We start from the raw sequence: 19,933 nt of genomic DNA, 5'->3' as shown, positions 1-19,933 counted from the left end.
AAAGGCTTCTACCCCCCAGGGATGAGGTATGCTAACTCTCGCGCTATCTGGTTATTCTTGCCTTTGAAGGATTCTAACTTAAGCTTCGGAGCCCTTACGCCGGGTTCTCCCCGGAGCTTCTCTTCTCCTCCCGTTTCAGGTCCCTGTTACTCGATTCAAAGGCAAGATCATCGACAGCTAAGACCGGCCAGATCGTGCATCATCAGCAATCATTTATGACAATTAGGTGCCACTTTAGGGTAACAATGAATAAATGCATGGCCTTTTATTGAAAGCTTCAAAAAATAACTTCTACAAATGACTAATATGTACATAAACCAAAGTTAGAGAAAATGCTGAAATGATGTCTATATGGCACCACCAATAAACATTTACTGAAACGGAACCAAACACCCTGCTGCTCACTCATCTATGGATCTCGTTCTAGAGTTGGTTGGCTCGTCCTCATCTCTTCGTCTTCAATTTTATAATCATCTATCATTGCAACTTTGTCGAACTTCCGACAGAAGCTCTTGGACAAGAGCGGAAGCAAAGAAGATGAGAGTCGACCTGAGAAGCAGAGGCGGAAGGTATCGCAAGGATTTGGTTGGAGATTAACGAAATGGAAGAAATGCAAGTGGAGACAAATGAGAAAACAGTGGTCTTCGTTGAAAAATCCGGTGTCATTGCTAGGGGGCTGGTCGGATGTGTCATGCCTGACCGATTCTGACGGGAAATCAAGGCTGAACTCCTCGGCTTCTTCTGCCATTGTAAAAACAATGGGGACGTAACGGAAAACCGCTAGAGACACTGCGACGGAGGCAAAGCCTATGGAACATCCAGGGCGCATTGTGAAGGTGACGATGGAGAAGAAGGTGAGAGGTCTAGGGAGCGAGGCAAAGCGGGAGGAGAATGACACACTGGATGCAATGTGGAAATTGACCGCAGACAAACAGAATCCTACGAAACGATAGTTGAGGAAGGGTGACACGTGGGACACGCCACCTTGAGTGGTGGTCGGAGCAAAGTCGGAATCAATGGCAGCAGCTAAGGAAGTCGGACACGTTCAACGACACTGCATCGTCGGCGTCATCGGCTTCGTTTGTGTTGGATTTGATGAGAGCGGATTTGGCCCTCCAATGACATTGTGACACCCGACACATCATACCAACTAAGTGCAGCCTCTTAACAGATAGACAGCTGGAGCTCGTCTCAGGCAGTTCGCCACTAGGCAGCTTGTCATCATGCAACTCGCCCCAGGCAGTTTGCCACAGGCAGTTCGCCACAGGCAGCTTGCCACAAGCAGCTCGCCATCTTGTAGCCTGGCACCTTAGAACAACTAGGTGACACCCAGGACCACTTTGGCAACAACTTGCCTTTGCTAAGTTGGATTTTAATTTTTAATATAACTATATAAATTTTATACATTAAAATCAATAAATATTATATTATAACTGGATTTGGATTTTAATCGGATCAGATGGAGTTAAGTCCAAATCAGATCCGATTATTAATTGAATGTTCATTGCAAATTGCAAATTTCAAATGCTTTGATTATATAAATACATAATTTGAATCTAAGATAATCTAATTAGATGTTAGACTGGGGCATGGATTTTGAGAATCATTGGCAAGCCTAGGTGTAATTAAGTCGAGCCGAGCATTAAGCTACTTGAGTTCAAGCTTGACTCAAAAATATAGAACTCAAAACTCAACTTGAGATCGATAGAGTTTCATGTATTTGGTTCGAACTCGACTCAAATCAATACTTGTGAGATACTCGAGCTCTCCTCGACTCAAGCTGATTATAAATAATTTAATATTAAAAATTATAAATAAATTAATACTAAGTACATTGAAATATTAAAAATGAAAATATATTAATAATTATATATAAATTAACCTTATAAATACTATAAATAAAAAAATATATTACGAAACTCAACTATAAATGTATTTATTTATATTATAGATATAAATATATAAAAGAATAATATTTTATTATGAGCTCAATTAGGCTCGCAAGCCACTCGAGCCGACAAAGCTCCACTAAGTACTTGACTCGAGTCAAGCTCAACTCGAAAGTTTGAATATTTAGCAAGTTGAGCCTGAATAAATCCCAAATATTTCACTTCACTTGTAGCATTTCAAATCTAGATGACTTTTGGGATTTTATGGTCTTTTTTGGGGTCCCATATTGTGGTTCAGTGAACTTTCATGAGCCAAACAGGAAAAGACCATTTTTGAGATTTTGCATTTTTTTTTGTTTTTTACTTTTATTAGATATTTCTATCAAAAGAAATGATAAAATATTAAAACAGACATAGACAAGAGAGCCATAGATTTGCTTCATTTCAGAGTTTCGAAGTGACTGGTTCGGTTAACCTCATTTTTCAGTTGAGTTTCTCGATTTTTTCATGAGCATCTCTAATTTTTGTTATGGTTTATGTTTAAAAGGGCAAATTTTAGTAAAAAAATGTTTGTTTTATTAACATGTAAACAAGTTCACTATCACTGTCTTTTCATTAAAAAGGATTTGGGCTTTGAACCAAATCCCTTGAACAATTTGCTGTAGGTTCTTTACCGAAGGACTTTTATATAATACTGAACAGAATGGATGGTGAAAAATTCAATTTTGATAAACATGGGACTAAAAATTTGAGATTTTATTAATTATATATATATATATATAAAGTATCTTATATTTTTACTTATGCATATATTTAATATATTCTAAATGTATCTATATACAAAATATGTCAAGTTTTTTTACTCCACTCTTTTGAAATGAAAACACAATAGACATTGTGACTAATCTTTTCCAGTATTACATTTATTTGGCCATTTTTTTGACATATTTTGGTCTTCATTCCAAATTGTACACTGAAATTTCCCATATCATATTTATTCCATGTTCTAATATAAATATATTAGTCAACTAAACCTGTTAACAGTATTTATTATTTATAACCATCTAGTTAGTTTTGGAACCATGGTGTTGTGTTTCCATTTTATTTTGATTCTACATAAACACCACATAGCTTTGAAGTATGGAAAACACAGCTGAGCAGATTCAACATCACAAAGCATGAATACCACTTTTTTCATGGAGTTATGTGTATGAGGTATTGGGGTTTATAGTATAATTGAGGGGTATTTCCACGAGATCGGCTTCAGTTACTGCAAAATCCGTTCGAACACTGTCTGAACAGCCTTTACGGTCTTGCATTAGAAACATCTCCGTACTTCTATGCTTTATTTCATGAGGAGATATTTTCAATGGAAGGCTATAAAGACTGTTCGAATGAGGCTTACACCGACTGAATCCGGTTTTCATTTCCACTTCACTCATCCTTCTCCTCTGCGGTGCCTAATAGCTAGCACCTTCATGTTAATTAATATTATAAACTGCAATAAACTATTGTGCAATGTATTTGTGTTTTGCGCTAAAACACCTCACTTTTCCAATTTCAAAATTCAAATGCAATGATTTAAATTCGGATGTTGAAACTCAAACCACCACATACCAAACACCCACTTAGAAAAGCAAATCGGATCATATTTTCAAACACTTCCCAAGCTATATTTTTTTTGGAAAAGCATGGACAGGCTCAATGCAGATTTCTGAATTCCACTATCATGTTAATTAATATTATAAACTGCAATAAACTATTGTGCAATGTATTTGTGTTTTGCGCTAAAACACCTCACTTTTCCAATTTCAAAATTCAAATGCAATGATTTAAATTCGGATGTTGAAACTCAAACCACCACATACCAAACACCCACTTAGAAAAGCAAATCGGATCATATTTTCAAACACTTCCCAAGCTATATTTTTTTTGGAAAAGCATGGACAGGCTCAATGCAGATTTCTGAATTCCACTATATACCTATAAACATTCAAAATGTCAAAAACCCCCACTCTATACATCAATAACCGCTCATGAATTGACATCAATTCCGAACTGACACCTACCCCAATTATACTTTGGGCCTAAAAATTCTGACTCTGAACTGAACCATCATTCTGCCTATTTTTTTTGGTACAGTATTTAGTTACTTATTGACCAAGGAAATGATTAATGAACTCAATTGGGCTTAACCCGTGAAATAAAAACCTAGGTGTAATTTGGTCCTAGATCCATGCAGGACTGGGTGGTTTGTTTGAGTTCATGTTTGCTGTGACCATGGTCACAATGGTCACAGCGTGACCGGATGAGCTGGAGAATCATGCATGCACACACCAGGCTTGACTATCAATCACGAATGAACATGCCAATGTTACACTCACTTGTGATAAGTAAGATTTAAAATTTCGATATAAATAATACAATACGCCCCATGTCAAGCATATTATATATATTATATTGGGAGCTGTCTGAATCCCCAAATAAGGGGTAGGCATGCTTAAAAACGACCGCCTGATGCAATTTTGAAAATAAAAAGCTTAAAATAAAAGAGTTATAAAGTAGCAAAACACCTGATACACCTGTTCATTTGTATAAGGTGTATCAATACCTTAAACCATGATGATAAATAGCATAGCCTGACGTGCATGATTTTGTCTTCAGCCAATCCCGTAATAGTACAACTCTCCCTCTCGGCCATACTAGCATTTAATTTGCAATTAATCCAAATATCACGTCAACTGATTTTTCATTTCAAAGGCTGGTGTGTTGGTATATATTTCAATGAGTGTCGCATGTGACTACGGTCGCAGCAGATGTATGTATGTGCTCACGCTTGTGCTAACCCAGTATTAATTGATTGGGACCAGATATAATAGGCACAAAAATAGTAATTAATAAAACTTAAAAGAGCACTGATAATTATTAAAAGAGGTTTTTTAATTTCTTTTAAGGGTAGGGTGGGGGTATTTTAAGGACAGGTGTCAATTTTTCTCAAGTACTCATTGAACGTGATTACATCCTTGTGCCTATCTGATCCAGACTGTGATTGTACCATATAAGAATTTTTCACATCGGAAGGATGCAAGAAGCATATCGATCCTTTATTCAAGCAGTAGTGAAGATAAAATCCCATCCACGTCCTAACTGAATCCATGCTGCATATGTTGTGTGCATGGGTTCAAATTAAAAGCTAGCCATCAAAGACTGAGATCGATGTCTATCTTTTAATTAATTTCAACCAAGTATATAGCTGGGATCATATATTTAATTTAGAGGTTGAGAGTTGATGAATTGAATGAAGCTAACACTTCTAAAAGAAAATTTGATCAGAGCGCAGAAGGTGGGTTTTTCTCTGTGGAAAGACAACAAATTAAAAGTACTGCCTCCTTCTAACAACTAATTAATGGGTTCTTAAGCCATCCCATGTCTCCATTTTTCCCTTCTCACAACCCTCAAGCAAACCAGAGGAGGCAAGATAGACATAAACCGAGTTTCTGGGCAAAGAAACCAAGTATCAAAAGCAATCCAAATTGCCTTCTTTCTGTGCTAATAATATATATATCCCTAAGGCTTCATTCAATAATCCCATTTAATTAGCATGGTTAATTTCTGTTATATAGTTTCATCTTCTCTTCTACCCTTTGTTTAATTATCAACTGAGGCGAAAGAGACTGCAAACACCACAACTTCTGCTAGGAATGGAGACGGACTACAATGAAGCGATTACAATTTACAATTAAGGCTCAGTTTGGAAGGAGTATAAATACAAATTTGTAGAGTGTAAAACCTTGTGTTTTGTATTATTTTGTATATATTTGTATGTACTGTACATATTTATATTTGTACTTTTTCCAAATGAAGCCTATTGGTCATGAAGTGAAGAAAAATTCAACTACTTTGAATGCAAAAGCAAGGTTTTTTTCATGCTTGTTTTATCTCATGCTGGTTTCTATCTATATTTCTTTCTTTCTAGAGAAGAGCTTGTATGCTTTCAATTATGAGATCTTAAAACATTGGAGGAGGCGAGGAGCTATATATCCAAACCCCACCTTGTATTTCTTCTTCATCATCTTCTTCTTCTTCAAAGTGAATAAGATGAAGGAAGTTCATAGTTTATTTGAAAAGGCTGGTTCATATATAGTATGATACATGCATTGGTTTTTATTTTCGTTTCATGGGGGATCATCATTTTAAGTATTAAAAATGTTGGGCAGACGAAGAACTAATTAATAGGATCAATGCATGAGAAAATGAAAGCTTTGCATATTCAATTTCTGATTCTAATTAACAAGGTAAATAATTACTTTTTTTTTTTAATTTGTAATGGCTAGTTTTATACTAGTAATCTTCAATCCATTTTGTTCATGAAATACAATATTCAATTTTGATCATTTTTAGTTTATTTTATTAATAATATATAATATTTTGATAATTCTTAGTTTAATTTATCTATACTATTCAATATCCAATTGTGATTTGAATCTGATATAAATATGATGGATAATATTCAATTCAAATTCAAACATAAATAAATTAAATTTGGATACCTATTTATATTTGATTCATATTCGATCTATTTGAAGCCCTAGATGCTATGAAGCGCTATTGTTATTTCAAAAGTCTTAAATAGGGGGTGCAAAATGGGTGGATTGGGTTAGGATGGGTATAAGTTCATGATTATCCCATCCATTAACCGCCCAGACAGCCACACGGCCCACACCCATTGATGATAATCCGTATTTTTAATATTTAGATGGGTTGCAACCCAACCCAATCCATTCGTCTTGATCCATTTAAATACTTAAAACTATGTAAACCCAACCCAATCCATTCGTCTTGATCCATTTAAATACTTAAAACTATGTAAACCCAACCCAATCCATTCATCTTCATCCATTTAAATACTTAAAACTATGTAAATCAGTCTATATTGAGGTAAAAAAAAATCTTTGGATTTTCTCTTATAATGCCACATGTGCCTAGCTATTTGATTCGTTCAATCAAAAAACACAAAAATTGGAAGAGAGAGAGAGCAGGGACATATGAAATGAAAAGAGGGAGAGGAAAGAGAAATAATTAAGGCAATAGAGAAACAAATTAAGGAGGGAGGTGGGAGAGAGGAAAAAAGAAACATTGTAGATAGGGGAGGGATGATACATTGATACTTGAGAGAGTGGGAGAGAGGAAAAAGAGGGATAATAGGAAAGAGAGAGAATATGTAAGAAAGAGGGACAAAGAGCTATATCATGGTTTTGATTCAAATGAGTGCTGGTGGAGTTCTCTACCAAAAGGGTTATTTGTTAGATTGCTACATTAGTTATAGTTTTTTTTTTTTTTTTTTCAGTTTATAGGTCGAGAGTTTTGTTCTTAATTAGGTGGCATGTTTGTGTTAGGACTTTCCTTTGAACGAATCACTTTATCACAAAATAAAAAAAATAATAATAATCTATATAAATATATTAAGTTGAAATGTGTACGTGTAAGAAGGTCTGAGGATGAGGGAAATGGAATATAACAGTATTTTTTGCCTTTTTTTCATAGAAATTATAAGAATGCCACTCTCTACCAGCTTTTTCTCTATTTTGCTTATTTTTCTTTCAAATTACAAGAATGTCACTCTCTCCTACCAACTCTTTCTCTCTCTCCTACCATCTCAGCTTGGCACCTTGTCAACTAAGGGAGACCTTAGCTCGACACTTCGCCTACTAGGAAAACCTCAGCTCGACACTTCAGTAGCTGAAGAAGACCTTGATTTGACACCTCAACAATTGAGAGAGACCGCGGTTGCTTGAGAGACTTGCAATCAAAGGTAGTCAAGTTTGAACTTCCGAGTTTTTTACTCAAGCCGAGCTCGAACCAGATAGTTTATGAGCGAGCCCCTGCAACACAAAATCCCCTCCGCTAGTAATAATAATGAATAAGTTTAAGAGAGAAAAAATAAAAAGGGTAAATTAAAGATTGCCACATTGTACTTAGAAAGTTAGAATGGCAATTACAACAAAGACCCCCTGAACTTTTTGGTTTCAGCACTTTGCCCCCTACTCCATTAATAAGGTTAACGACGAAGGTAGAATTATAAAATTGCCCATTTGAGATTGGATGAGATGGGAGAAATTGGGCATGCTAAATCACAATGTTTCTTTTGGGCCGAGTTATGATGCTTCAAACCTTGACGATGGACTTGTTTCTTCTTCCATATAAGGGTTCGAAAGCGGAACAAGTCAACAACCCAATGTCCCAATCTAAGACCAAGAAAGATATTGTGCTTTAGCATGCCCATTTTGCCATCTCAAACAAAGGGCAATTTAGTAATTCTATATTGACCAACAACCCAACCGCATTAATGGAATAGGAGCCTAAGTGTCACCACATAGGAGGTGATAGTTTATATAATTTACCAAAAGAAACTAAAAGAAAAAAGGGATTAATGGCATAAGTTGCCACACTTGGGATTATATATATGGAGCAAATGACATATGTGTTTAAATTGGAACGGAGTAAACTATGCCAAACACACATTGAATGAAGAAATATCTGCTATGTATGCTTGGTATAGCTTTGGGCTAAAGCCATGAATCATAAACCCTTGATGTATTGATGTGAATCCACCTTCAATTGGATAAAGTGATGTTAAGGTAAGTCTCAAAAATACATGTTTGGATTTTCCTATAAATAATATCATGCAAATACCGGAGATGTTCTGTGATAAACATGGTGGGTGTGGGCTGGATTCCCGTGTGAGTGGGAGATCCGGATTGTCAAAATACACCCAATGGCCGTGATTTTAGGTTTAGTCATAACCTCTGAAGAGTCTTTTATTCCCCCCCTTCACAATTTCACAGGCTAGAAATCATGGACTTTGATGCATTGTTATAGATGGTTTTTCGAATCACCATTGACCTGGACGGTCAGACCATTTGGCACAGAAATTGTTCAGGCAATCGGTTCTATTTTATTTCAAATTTGGTCATTAGCCAAAAATCGTTGAATCAATTAATGATTCATTAACTCATATGGTCAAACTGTCAACCCGTTTAACAGTTTTTGACCATTTTTTATTTTTAATTATTTTAATTTTTTTGTCAAAATGAACTATTCATTCGAACCGTCGACCCAAAAACCGGTGACGTTGAGGGCGAACAGCGTTTTTAGGTTGGACCGTTGGAGACGTTGATCAATTCACGTTCATGTTTATGTTTATGGTTAAAAAGAGACAGATGCAATTACCATGGTAACGTGGCATTCGCAAAAATGTTCTCAACATCAGAGGCTGTTGACTCCCAACAGCCAAAGTTTTTCCCCTGGGCCACGTCAATACATCAGTGATTAACGGTTCTAGCCATGTCCTGCTCCATGGCTAAGTTTTCTACCAGACAATGATCCTTGCCTTGTCCAAGAAAAGAGACATAACGTAAAACTCATCAATTCATGATCATACGTTATTCATTCCTCATCCAAACTATACTATTCTTCTGTTGGAACCAGTCAGACGTCTATGTATAGCAAAGCTCCGTTACGAACAGAGTTACTTGATTATCTCTCTTTCTCTCTCTCTCAATAACAATAACCAGCCTCAAAACAAAATAAAAACCATTCTCTATCTCCTTCTCGAATGGATCTTCAACCTGTTACATCCTTTTTCAAAAAGATTCAACTTCTCCCATTTCCCATCTTCAATAGACAACTTACTTACACCCTCTCCTTTCTTCTTCCCCTCCTCTCTCTCGCCTTACTCAGCCTTCTTGCAAGCTTTTTTCAGCCCCAGTTTCTTCTCAACATCAGCTTCTTTTCTCAAGTTCTACAAAACAAGCATGATTTGGCCTGTGACGATTCAAATGGCAGATGGGTTTGGGACGAGAATCATCCATATTACACTGAGGGTTGTCCGTTCCTTGATCCTGGCTTTCGCTGCCATCAAAACGGACGGACAGATGGAGATTATTACAAATGGCGATGGCAGCCCAATGGTTGTGATCTTCCAAGGTAGGGGGTTCTGCTTTTTTCTTCTTTGCTGGTTCCATGAGTTTCTTAAGTTGTGTGTTTAGTGTTTGTTTGATACTCTTGAATAATACGTAAACAAAGAGGTTCTTGACAAGGATTCATGATTTTAAAACTTGAACCCTGAGGCTGCCTTTGATATATGAGAAAATATGAAAACAACCAAAAGTTGAGGGAAAGCTCTTTTCTTTTATTTTCTGATGATGAAGAGCCAATTCAACGCATAGAGAAAATGATGAGAAAGGAAACAATTAATTGAGTCAATAATTACCTGAATTAACATTTACAAAACTAATGTATGTGTGTATATATAGTAAAATAATTAAATTAAAATATAGGAAGAAAGGAAAGGAATCTCTAAAAAGAAAAAAAAAAAGGAAAAATATGCTGAACAATCCAAAGGATGGCCTTTTTTAGTTTTTAGGCTTGTTTTGGTAAAGAGAACACAAGGGTTGAATGGATTCTATTCCAATCAGTGTTGGATTGAATGGATTCACAATTCATGATTCATGTGTTGGCTGTTAAATCCGCAACTAATTCCTGTCTTGTCTATGGTAGTTTAGGATGTTGACCGTCCATCTTCTGTTGAGGAGCTCTAGAACTTTGTTGAAAATAGTTTCAAGTCTCTAGTTGGGAAGGACATGCATAGTAGAAAGAGAAACAGTTTCCAAGATAGCTTGTGTAAACCCAAATGTGCCCAAACAAGAATCAAAGAGTATAGATGCGTATCAAAGATAAATATTGGTTTCGCATCCATCGAAATTCCAAATAAGGGAATCGGGGGGTTCTTTATTAGGGGTGTTCATTTGTTCGATCGGTTTGGTTTGGTTCGGAAATAGAACCTAGCGAACATCTTGGATAGGCCATGTTTATAAATAAAACCAAATTAACTTTTAAAATCAAACCAAACTGAACCAAATTCAAATTGGTTAATTTGGTTAATATTAATGTTTATAATTAAAATATAATTATATGCATTTGTTTTGGTTAATTCAGTTTTTGATTGTGATTTGGTTGAAAATTTTCTCAAACAAAACAAAAAATCGATATTTTTAAAATTATCAAACCACACCGAATTGGCTTATTTGATTTGATTTTTGGTTTAATAACTGAATTTGAACACCCTTATTTTTGGGGGGTTTTTATAATTCAGTCCATCCCTAGGTGGAGATAGGATTTCCTAGGGGTGGACTGAATCCTGCCCGTGATTGATGCCAAATTCACAGACAGGATGTGGTTTATAGGGGGGCTACTAATAGCTTAGGAGGGGGCTGCAAAAAAAATTTCTGAGGGGGATTGCAGTCCAAAAATCCCTATTTTTTATGTTTATTGTGAAAACCTCTGGTTGGAAAAAGAAATTAAAGAAAAGGAGTTTTACTCGTCTTAACATGTCTATCACGAAAACCTCTGGCTGAACAAAATTAAAAATGAAGAGATTTGGCACCTTGAATGGGACAATATATGGTAAATGAATATCACACGTCTTGATATTTTAAACCATGTGCACCATAGACTGTTTCTAAACGTCCACAGCTCGGCCATGGTATCCTATGAGGCCTTCAAACCATTGTTTCAAGCAAGGTTCAAAATATCGATACATCGGTATGGGCATATCAATACAGTTTTTCAGGCCTTTTTTTTTTTTTCCGCAACCAATTCAGGGGGGCCGGTTTAGGTCTCCTCTACCCCCTGAACTGGTTAGACCTCCGATACACCCACTGTAGGGACGTATCAGAGAGGTTCCGGAACGATACGTATCGGTTAACCTCCGATATGGGCCAATACATGTTGATATTTTGAACCTTAGTTCCAAGTGGTTATAGATTTTGTGTTTTAATATATTTTAGGTTGTGATTCAGAAGCTACAACGGATGAGAACCCCCAGAAGCAGTTTAATCCAGTTGAACCTTAAATTGTTATTAACTTTGATTCAGCCCTTAGGTGGAGAACGCCATCTGATGTCTTGCTAGAATATAAAGAAATCCTTACTTATTCCAACATTAGATCCAACACTTGTACAAGTACCGGTGAAGATTCTGTAAGTAATTTTTCTAATCTAAATTAATGTTATTGTTGTTGTTCTTATTATTATTTCGGGCTTTCCAACAGTGCCTCAAAGAAAATTTCTTTTGATAATATAAATCGACTTAGCTACATTGATGGGGAGTTTGAATGCTTGAAATGCATGATTGTTTATTGAGAATGCTATTGGAGTCTCCCTGAGATGATGGGGAGGCCCAGCTACTTTCCCAATTTCCTCCAAGTATTGGGGGAAGAATTCCATTAACTCTCCTAGGAATGTTCTCAGAGATAAATGAAGTGGAAGTATTCAATATATCATTGACCGTATTGAAGTATCACTCATTTTCAAATCTAGAATATTTGGTTTTTGGTTGATTTGAGGTGGAACCGTGGAAATACTTTGTTTTGACTTGCATGCATTGGCATTTTGTGAATAGAACCGAGGACCTGGTGGCTCATACTCTTGCCACAAAGAACCCCTCGAGTGTTAATACTCTCGGGATGAAATTGGTTATTACTTTTATGAGGCTGGTTGATTGGTTATTTTTTTTTGGAATTTTGTCTTTCTGGCATTCTGGTCAAACTCCTCTGCATTTGTTTTGTGTAAATACAGACCAGTGTAAAAGTATATTTGTTGGCATTTATTTTGAATGTAGTTTTACATAAAAAATCAATATAAACTGAATTTATGGTAAAGTTTTATATCAATAATTGAAATAAAAACAACACCGATAAAATATATAAATATTTACATCGATAATCATGCCTTTTCACTTTACAACCGTTCACTCATTTAAATTGATCAGTATTGAACTCTATTGATGTATTACATTGATAAATATTTATACCAAAAACAAACTCAGCCAAAACAAGCTTACCTGGTGGCAGTGCTCGCTCGCTAATTTGCTAGGCAACTTGAAACTATTGGTAGTCTGGCTACCAAGGAAAGAATCCTCAATTTCCAGAGTTATTAGGGTCCCATTAATCATCATATTGAATTATTTGTCTGGTTTTAATAATCTTGAGAAATCTCTAATTCTCTATATTCTTAAGTTTGTTTATTCCATTTGCAGATTTAATGCAAGCGAGCTTCTGGAAAGGAGCCGAAATGGGCGAATTGTATTTGCTGGTGATTCAATAGGACGGAACCAGTGGGAATCTCTGGTATGCATGCTTGCACAGGGAGTAGCAAACAAGTCTGCAATCTACGAACAAAATGGCAAACCCATCACAAAACACAAGGGCTACCTCTCAATCCGATTCCATGACTACAATCTCACGGTGGAGTACTACAGGGTTCCTTTCCTGGTGATCATTGATAGACCTCCACAGAATCATTCTGTCCAAATCAAGAGTGCCATTCGGGTCGACCGGTTACACTGGTACTCCAACAAGTGGGTTGGTGCAGATGTTCTAGTTTTCAATGCCGGCCATTGGTGGAACCAAGACAAAACTGTAAAGATGTGCGTTCACAATTTCCTCCTTTGTTACTAGTCCACTCTTCCTCTTTAAAAGTATTCTGTTTGTTCTGGATATATGCATTAATTACTGCCATTTATATTTCATTTCTAGGGGTTGTTATTTCCAGGAAGGTAATACTTTGAATATGACGATGGATGTGATGGAAGCATTCCGAAGGTTTCTACAAACATGGAAATCATGGGCTATCCAGAATTTAGATCCTGAGAAGAGCTACATCTTCTTCCGGAGCTACTCTCCTGTGCATTACAGGCAAGTAAACTACAATAAATTAATCTCTACAGTATCATCAAAGTGTGTACTTTACATTCAAAGTAAACTACAATAAATTAACAAATAGTGTTATGATATTGAGATCACAAAATTGCAGGGATGGAACATGGAAGGATGGGGGTCGATGCGATATTAATGTGGCACCAGAAACTAATTACACTATGCTGGAGCCTGAGCCATGGAATAACCGTTTTATTTCTGAAACAATTGAGAATATGAAAGATACAATGAGAGGTGTACAACTCTTAAATATTACATATCTTACAGAGTTCAGAAAAGATGGTCACCCTTCAATCCACCGAGAACCAGGCACTCCAGTTCCTTTCCCGCAAGACTGCAGCCACTGGTGCCTCCCTGGAGTGCCAGACACATGGAATGAAATTCTCTATAGTCATCTGTTGTCGAAGGGCTACAGAACAAAGAACAATCAACCCACAAATATGCCTTAATAAGGGAAGATAACTGTTAAACAAAATACCTGGATCTTATATTGAAAGAATTACCATCATTTCAAGAGCTATGGGTTTTCAGGACTTGTCCTACTCAGACTATTTCCCTCTGCAATCTCCTCAGGATTAATCTCATTGGTTTCCATCTCTTTTACTTTCTCCAGCTGCCTCAGGAGCTCTAACCTCTCAGGTCCATATGTTGAAGGAATCTATTAAAAAATCAGAAAGTTGAAACCAAATATTTACAGGCCTGATGTTGCATGGAAGCAGTTCAAGTAATTATAAGAGAGAAGCCACATACCAGAGCTGGTACATATCTTTGAATAGCTGCTAGCATGGCAGCATGTCCAACAGCAGTAACCTGTAAATTATTTAGTTATGGTCTAAATATTAGGTCAAACGTGGATTAAAAGAAAAAATAGATTTACAGTTTTTCTGTTAATGAAAAGTGCAGCTCGGAAAGCAACAGAAAAAAGAGGAGCATGCATTTTTGCATTGTGCCAAATTAACTGGAGATGGTAAAGAGGACAAGATGAGGTCAAGCATAAGATTCTACATTTCCAGCTAGAATGCAGTTGCAGATTCCAAATCACTTACTCTGTTTCATCAACTATAACATTATGACAACATCAGGGAAAATGACTATACAGTTGGATGGTGTAAGCGCCAACTTTCAGGCCACTTGGTGGGGTAGAATTAAGAAAGTGCCACCTATAAGGTGGATAAGTTCTAATTTTTGGCTCACTGAATGGTAGAGATTATTAACTGTATCACCTGTATGGTGGATAACCATTGTACTTATGTGCATACATGCAGTTAACAGAAAGCATGCAATTAGACTCTAAATGGCTATAGTAGTTACCAACATTAAAGAACAGGCATGTAAAGAATGTCTTAAATTGTTTACTCCAAGACCATCCTAGAATGATAATAATATTTTGGGAAATTGTCTAAAACTTCCCCACTTTCTTAATAATGTCTAAAACTTTACCTCCAATGAACCCTGTCATGAGGTTTTATAAACCGTATACTTCACTTGTGTCACGTTTTCTCATGGTCTCATTGAAAATAATTTTAAAATGACAAAAAAAGACCCTAATCCACTTAATGCCATGTCATCTGTATTTTAATGTGATGGAAATATCTCTCACATGCTAACCATCTCTCTCTCTCAACAGTACATGTGTGTGATGGGTATAGTAGTAATTTTTCTTCTTTTGCTTGCCATTTAATGGAATATCTGTCAGGGGGTTCCTTGTCATTAAAGTGGGGAGGTTCTATATAATTTCCCTTAATTCTTATTTTTGGTCAAATTGAAGTTATCATAAACTAGTAAATAAATAATATGGGAAGCACAAAACTAGAAAGGTACTTTAACAAATATACAGCACTCATTTTAATCACTATACAATAAATAATAGTCAAAACTGTTATTTTCATTATGTTATACCTTGGCCAATATAGTACTAGTACTAGATATACCATAACTAGCTTAATACCATAAAATTTTTGGGATACGGAAACATGAATACAGAAAATGTAAATGAATATATAATGTAATTACCACAAGAGATGAGTTATGAATACTCACAGGGAGAAGCATAAGAATGCCAATAGGAACTACTGACGCTAAGTCAGTCAGAGTTCTTCGCAGTGCACACTTTTCTTTTTCTGTTAGTTCATCTCCTGTAAGAGCTCTTTTCATCAATCCCATGGCAGCAGCTACATCAATGGCTAGTAGTTGAGTACCTTGCCAAACATTCTGCTTATTTAAAATGGTACTGTTAGTGACATGCTACATCTGGCAAAGGAATTTTGTTCATTCAACTCTGGCTAAAGAATAACATCCATTCAACTAAAATCAAAACCAAAGATCTATATATACTGACACACCAATTCATTAGATTTCCACTTCCCCCATGAGAACCACATTGCCCTCCTTAGGCCCTGCTCAACTGATTTCTATCCTTGCAAGACAACAAAATACACTGTATATTTTGAAACTACCATAGTTCATGCAAACCCATCATTATGGCTTCCTAACAAGTCCAACAAAACAGCTCCTTTAAAACAAAGGAAGCCACAATCCTATGAACATCACTTGATTGTACATTTTGTAGATTTTGAGACTACTATAAGGCTGCATTTGGTAAGAGTGCAAATGCAAATATGTGTGGTTCATGAAAATGCACAGTTAGTTTGGTTTTGCATTGATAAATTTTGTATTCTTACCGAATGTATTTGGTTGTGATGGGTACAAATATGAATTCCAAGACTAGAATCTGCCTTTTTTTACATTGACCAACTTCGAGTACAAAGTTTGCACCCATTTTTTGGAAGCAAAGTTTGCTCTTGTTTTGAATGCAAACATGTCAGCAAAACAAAATTGCTGTCATTTTCAGTAAAAATGTATTCCAACCCAAAGCCTGCAAAACTGAACCAGAGTACAAATTCTATTTGGTTCAATGTTTGCACTCTTACTAAATACAGCCTAATGAGAAAATAGATTCCTTCCTCTATCTTCCCTTCAAGAGTGAAGCAGCTTCCTGAGTCAAAAGCTAGAGACAAGAGAGAGAAAGGTAAGTTTCTTATTCATATCATTCTCAGAATATAAATTCCTCCTTTATACTTGTTTGTCTTGTTGTAACAGCCTTACAACATATTATCACAACTTGCTCCCAACCACTTGCCAACTTGGCTACTTGATTAGTTACATTTAACTGATTCTTGGTTAGCTGTCCCTGGGGAGCTGACATGGATTCCTTCTTCTAGAATACACCTTTGACCTTCTGGTATGACCCTCTGGGTCCCTAACACCATGACACCTGATTTCCCAAGATCTCCTAATAATCATAATCTCTAATTGATACTTCCTTGTTCTGACCAGTAGGAATAGAGAAGGGAAGAGTTCACTGAGGAGCCGAGTCCACAGCAATGGGACTTTCCAGAAAGCAAATTGTTCTCCATTTCCTGGCTTGAACAAGATGTTGCTCCTGAAGGACTGATTGAGTTTACTTATGCCTTTCCAAATGTTAACCCCATAGGAAGCATGAACCTCACCTGTGGACCGGCTTTGATTTTCATCCCCATATTTTTAAAAATTACCTTCCTCCAAGAGCTTCTTTTTCAGAGCCATATCTCCAAGGCTGCAGCCCCAGAAGAGCTCTGTTTACTGCTTCAGGGGATTTGATACCCATCCCTCCATGAGGCTGGCATACAAACCTGGTTCCAGGCCACAAGATGAATGTGCTTGCTGCCACACATACCACAAAAAATCTCTACAGATTTTTTCTAGTGATTGCAACACTGAGGTATTGCTCAATGCTTCTGCAACAATTATAAATAAAAATGAGCATAAGGGATCTCTCTGCTGGATACCCTTTCCTCCTTGCAAAGTAGCCTTTGGGAACCCCCATTCACCATAATGGAAAACATAGCTGTTGAGAAAACAGGATTAAGTCCACCTCCTCCACTTGATTCCAAATCCCATCTGATGAAGCATGTAATCCACAAATTCCCATTGGACATGGTCATAGACTTTCTCCATATCTAGTATGATCATTACACCTGGCTGCCCTGCCCTCAGTCTTGAGTCAATGCACTCATTCACTATCAAAGAACCATCCAATATTTGCTTGCCATCTACAAATGCCCCTTGAGATGGAGATACCATACTGCCAAGGACCTGCCTCAATCTGTTTGCAAGAACCTTACCTATGATTTTACAAATGCTACTGATTAAGCTGATGGATCTAAAGTCTTTCAATTTGGATGCACCTTGCAGATTCAGGATTAACTTATTGGGAATCCATCAGGGCCCAGGGCTTTGTCCCCACCCATCTCCTTAATGGAAGCCAACACATCCTCCTCTGTAAAATGGCTTTCTAATCAATCTCTTTCTTGATTTAAGATTTGGTTAAAAACCAGACCATCCAATTTTGGGTGTCAGATTCTATGATTAGCATATCCTCATGGAAATCTACAATAACCTTACTTCTAGATTCTTCTTCCTCTAGATATTGATCACCCACTTTGAGCTGAGAAATGGTACTGGCTATTCATCTTGCATTAGCCATTTTATGGAAGAAAGGGGTGCTATCGTCATCTTCTTTCGGCCATAGGGTTCTGTACTTTTGCCTCCATGAGATTTCTTCCATGAGTGAGAGTCTAGAAGATCTAGAAGAAAAAACTATCTGTTACAGGTTGAAGGGTCTAGAAGAGCTTTGGGCAGATCAAAAAGGACTTGGGTTGAAGTAGTAAGGAATGATTTAAGGACTCATTATTAAAAAATGGATATGTCACTGAACAAAGCAGAATGGAAGAGCACATGCAATCTTGGGACAGGGCTTAGTTGAACTAAGTAAACCCACTATGCACCTTTCTAATATAATTTCTTAACTAGTGACTTTAGTATAACCTTTGTGGTTATACTATAACCTTTACCAGAAATTGAGTTGAACTTGACCTGCAGATATTCACTTGATGGTTACCATTTTAGGTCAGTCATGTCCTATTCATCTTGGATATTAATAAGGTTGTTGGTCTTTTTCACCAATGCATGATTCTAAAAGGAGATTCCCATGGATGCTGAGCCATTGACATATTTGTAATGCTATGGAGGTGAAGGAAAATGTTTACTACTTAAATATAAATAGGCTAGTTTGAGTGTTTCACATTGAACCTTTTTCCTTCGATATTTCCTAGGTGGAACACATCAAATGATACTCAGTTTTCACACAAAATCCACCTTGAATGTACAGAATCTGCATTGCTCTGCCATTTGCACTATGGTTACCATATGTAAGATTTAGGTTATATATCATCCCTTGGTTTGGGAAAATAGTCATACCGTGCTAGCCTCTTTTAGCTTGTCAAGTGATTTTCCAACGACACCTTCTTTCTTTTGCAGCTGAAATAATCGACTGTCTCCATGTTCAACACTATAACTGATACTGTTATCAGTGATATTAACATCCTGGAAAAACATGTATGAAACTATCTCATTTAAAGCAGTCAATATGAAGAATAAACAGAAAATGGCCATGAACTCAACTTTTGTTAAGAATGAATCACAATCAGGAACATGATTATCAAATTTTAAGTTACAGTGAAAGCATGTAAACAAGGATATTCTGGTTAGTTATAAGTTCTCAATGCAAGTGTATTAACATAAATTTTGATGTGATTTCATGCAAGATAATTCACTCAATAATGCAAAGTTATTAATCTGCATAAGGACCATTTGAAGTATCAAAAGATGGTCCCCTAAATTACATCTCTAGAAAAAGAAGAGAACACCCTCTTATTCTAACTTAAAGAAATAAAACAAACCAAAGAATAGAATTGCATCGTTGCAGAGCTCTTGTAGTGAGAATTCTGGTTTAGTCCTTTTTGAATATCTCTACAAGTTTCAGAGAGATGAAGGGAATATTAAGATATACAAATTCATATTTTATAAGTTTATCCTTTATTCCTTTTCTTGAATATGGAAGTCATTTTCTTTATTTAATGGATTGCAGGCCTATTTGATGGCGATTTAGCTAATTTCTGTAATTAGTTCAGTTTACTTAACCTGACTATAATCAATAATCCCTTTGAAAAGATTTGCAATTGCCAATTTTCAAGAACAAGGCTGTGCTCAATTTTTTTAGGATCCATTTCCTCGAGACAACAAGTGTGAAATTTAGAATGTGGTTTGAGTCTAAGAGTGGTGACTTTGTGCAAAAAGTTCCAAAGGTTAGGTTCTTATCCAGTCCACCCCTCCAAAGCCCCAGAGAGTTGGGACTAACATTAGGTAATGGCCTTTTTCTTTCCTGCTTC

General features: G+C 36.4%; 2 protein-coding genes across 8 annotated transcripts in view; one reads left to right on the top strand and one right to left on the bottom strand.

Annotated features, from left to right (window-relative positions):
• Nucleotides 1-9,489: 9,489 nt before the first annotated feature.
• On the top strand, nucleotides 9,490-14,113 carry TBL9 (TRICHOME BIREFRINGENCE-LIKE 9). Its single transcript, XM_010250137.2, has 4 exons — nucleotides 9,490-9,875; nucleotides 12,986-13,375; nucleotides 13,485-13,643; nucleotides 13,762-14,113. The coding sequence occupies exons 1-4, from the start codon at nucleotides 9,505-9,507 to the stop codon at nucleotides 14,111-14,113; spliced, it is 1,272 nt and encodes a 423-aa protein (XP_010248439.1). The 5' UTR covers nucleotides 9,490-9,504.
• LOC104589406 (uncharacterized) overlaps nucleotides 13,651-19,933 on the bottom strand; it is a 107,755-nt gene continuing 101,472 nt past the window's right edge. For 3 of the 7 annotated variants that reach the window (XM_010247736.3, XM_010247729.3, XM_088890278.1), the window contains 5 exons: nucleotides 18,963-19,088; nucleotides 15,705-15,875; nucleotides 14,415-14,474; nucleotides 14,168-14,322; nucleotides 13,651-14,073 (listed from right to left, as the gene is read on the bottom strand). In XM_010247736.3, the coding sequence (XP_010246038.1) occupies nucleotides 14,182-14,322; nucleotides 14,415-14,474; nucleotides 15,705-15,875; nucleotides 18,963-19,088 (498 nt within the window). In that variant the 3' untranslated portion in view covers nucleotides 13,651-14,073; nucleotides 14,168-14,181. Of the gene's footprint in view, nucleotides 14,074-14,142; nucleotides 14,323-14,414; nucleotides 14,475-15,704; nucleotides 15,876-18,962; nucleotides 19,089-19,933 lie in introns of all 7 variants that reach the window. The other 4 variants (XR_016077628.1, XR_016077627.1, XM_010247745.2 and 1 more) reach the window with 4 other exon arrangements.

This window comes from Nelumbo nucifera, chromosome 6, assembly GCF_055504915.1.
Source record: "Nelumbo nucifera cultivar China Antique chromosome 6, China Antique-T2T, whole genome shotgun sequence".
In the NCBI taxonomy this organism is placed as follows: domain Eukaryota; kingdom Viridiplantae; phylum Streptophyta; class Magnoliopsida; order Proteales; family Nelumbonaceae; genus Nelumbo; species Nelumbo nucifera.
This window is presented reverse-complemented; position numbering and strand designations above follow the sequence as displayed.

Bases quoted from the DNA above. Each gene is read 5' to 3' on its own strand.
- TBL9 (XM_010250137.2), top strand. From the start codon at position 9,505: ATGGATCTTCAACCTGTTACATCCTTTTTCAAAAAGATTCAACTTCTC. The intron at 13,376-13,484 runs GTGCGTTCACAA...TTTCATTTCTAG, and splicing joins CAAGACAAAACTGTAAAGAT to GGGTTGTTATTTCCAGGAAG. The intron at 13,644-13,761 runs GCAAGTAAACTA...ACAAAATTGCAG, and splicing joins TACTCTCCTGTGCATTACAG to GGATGGAACATGGAAGGATG.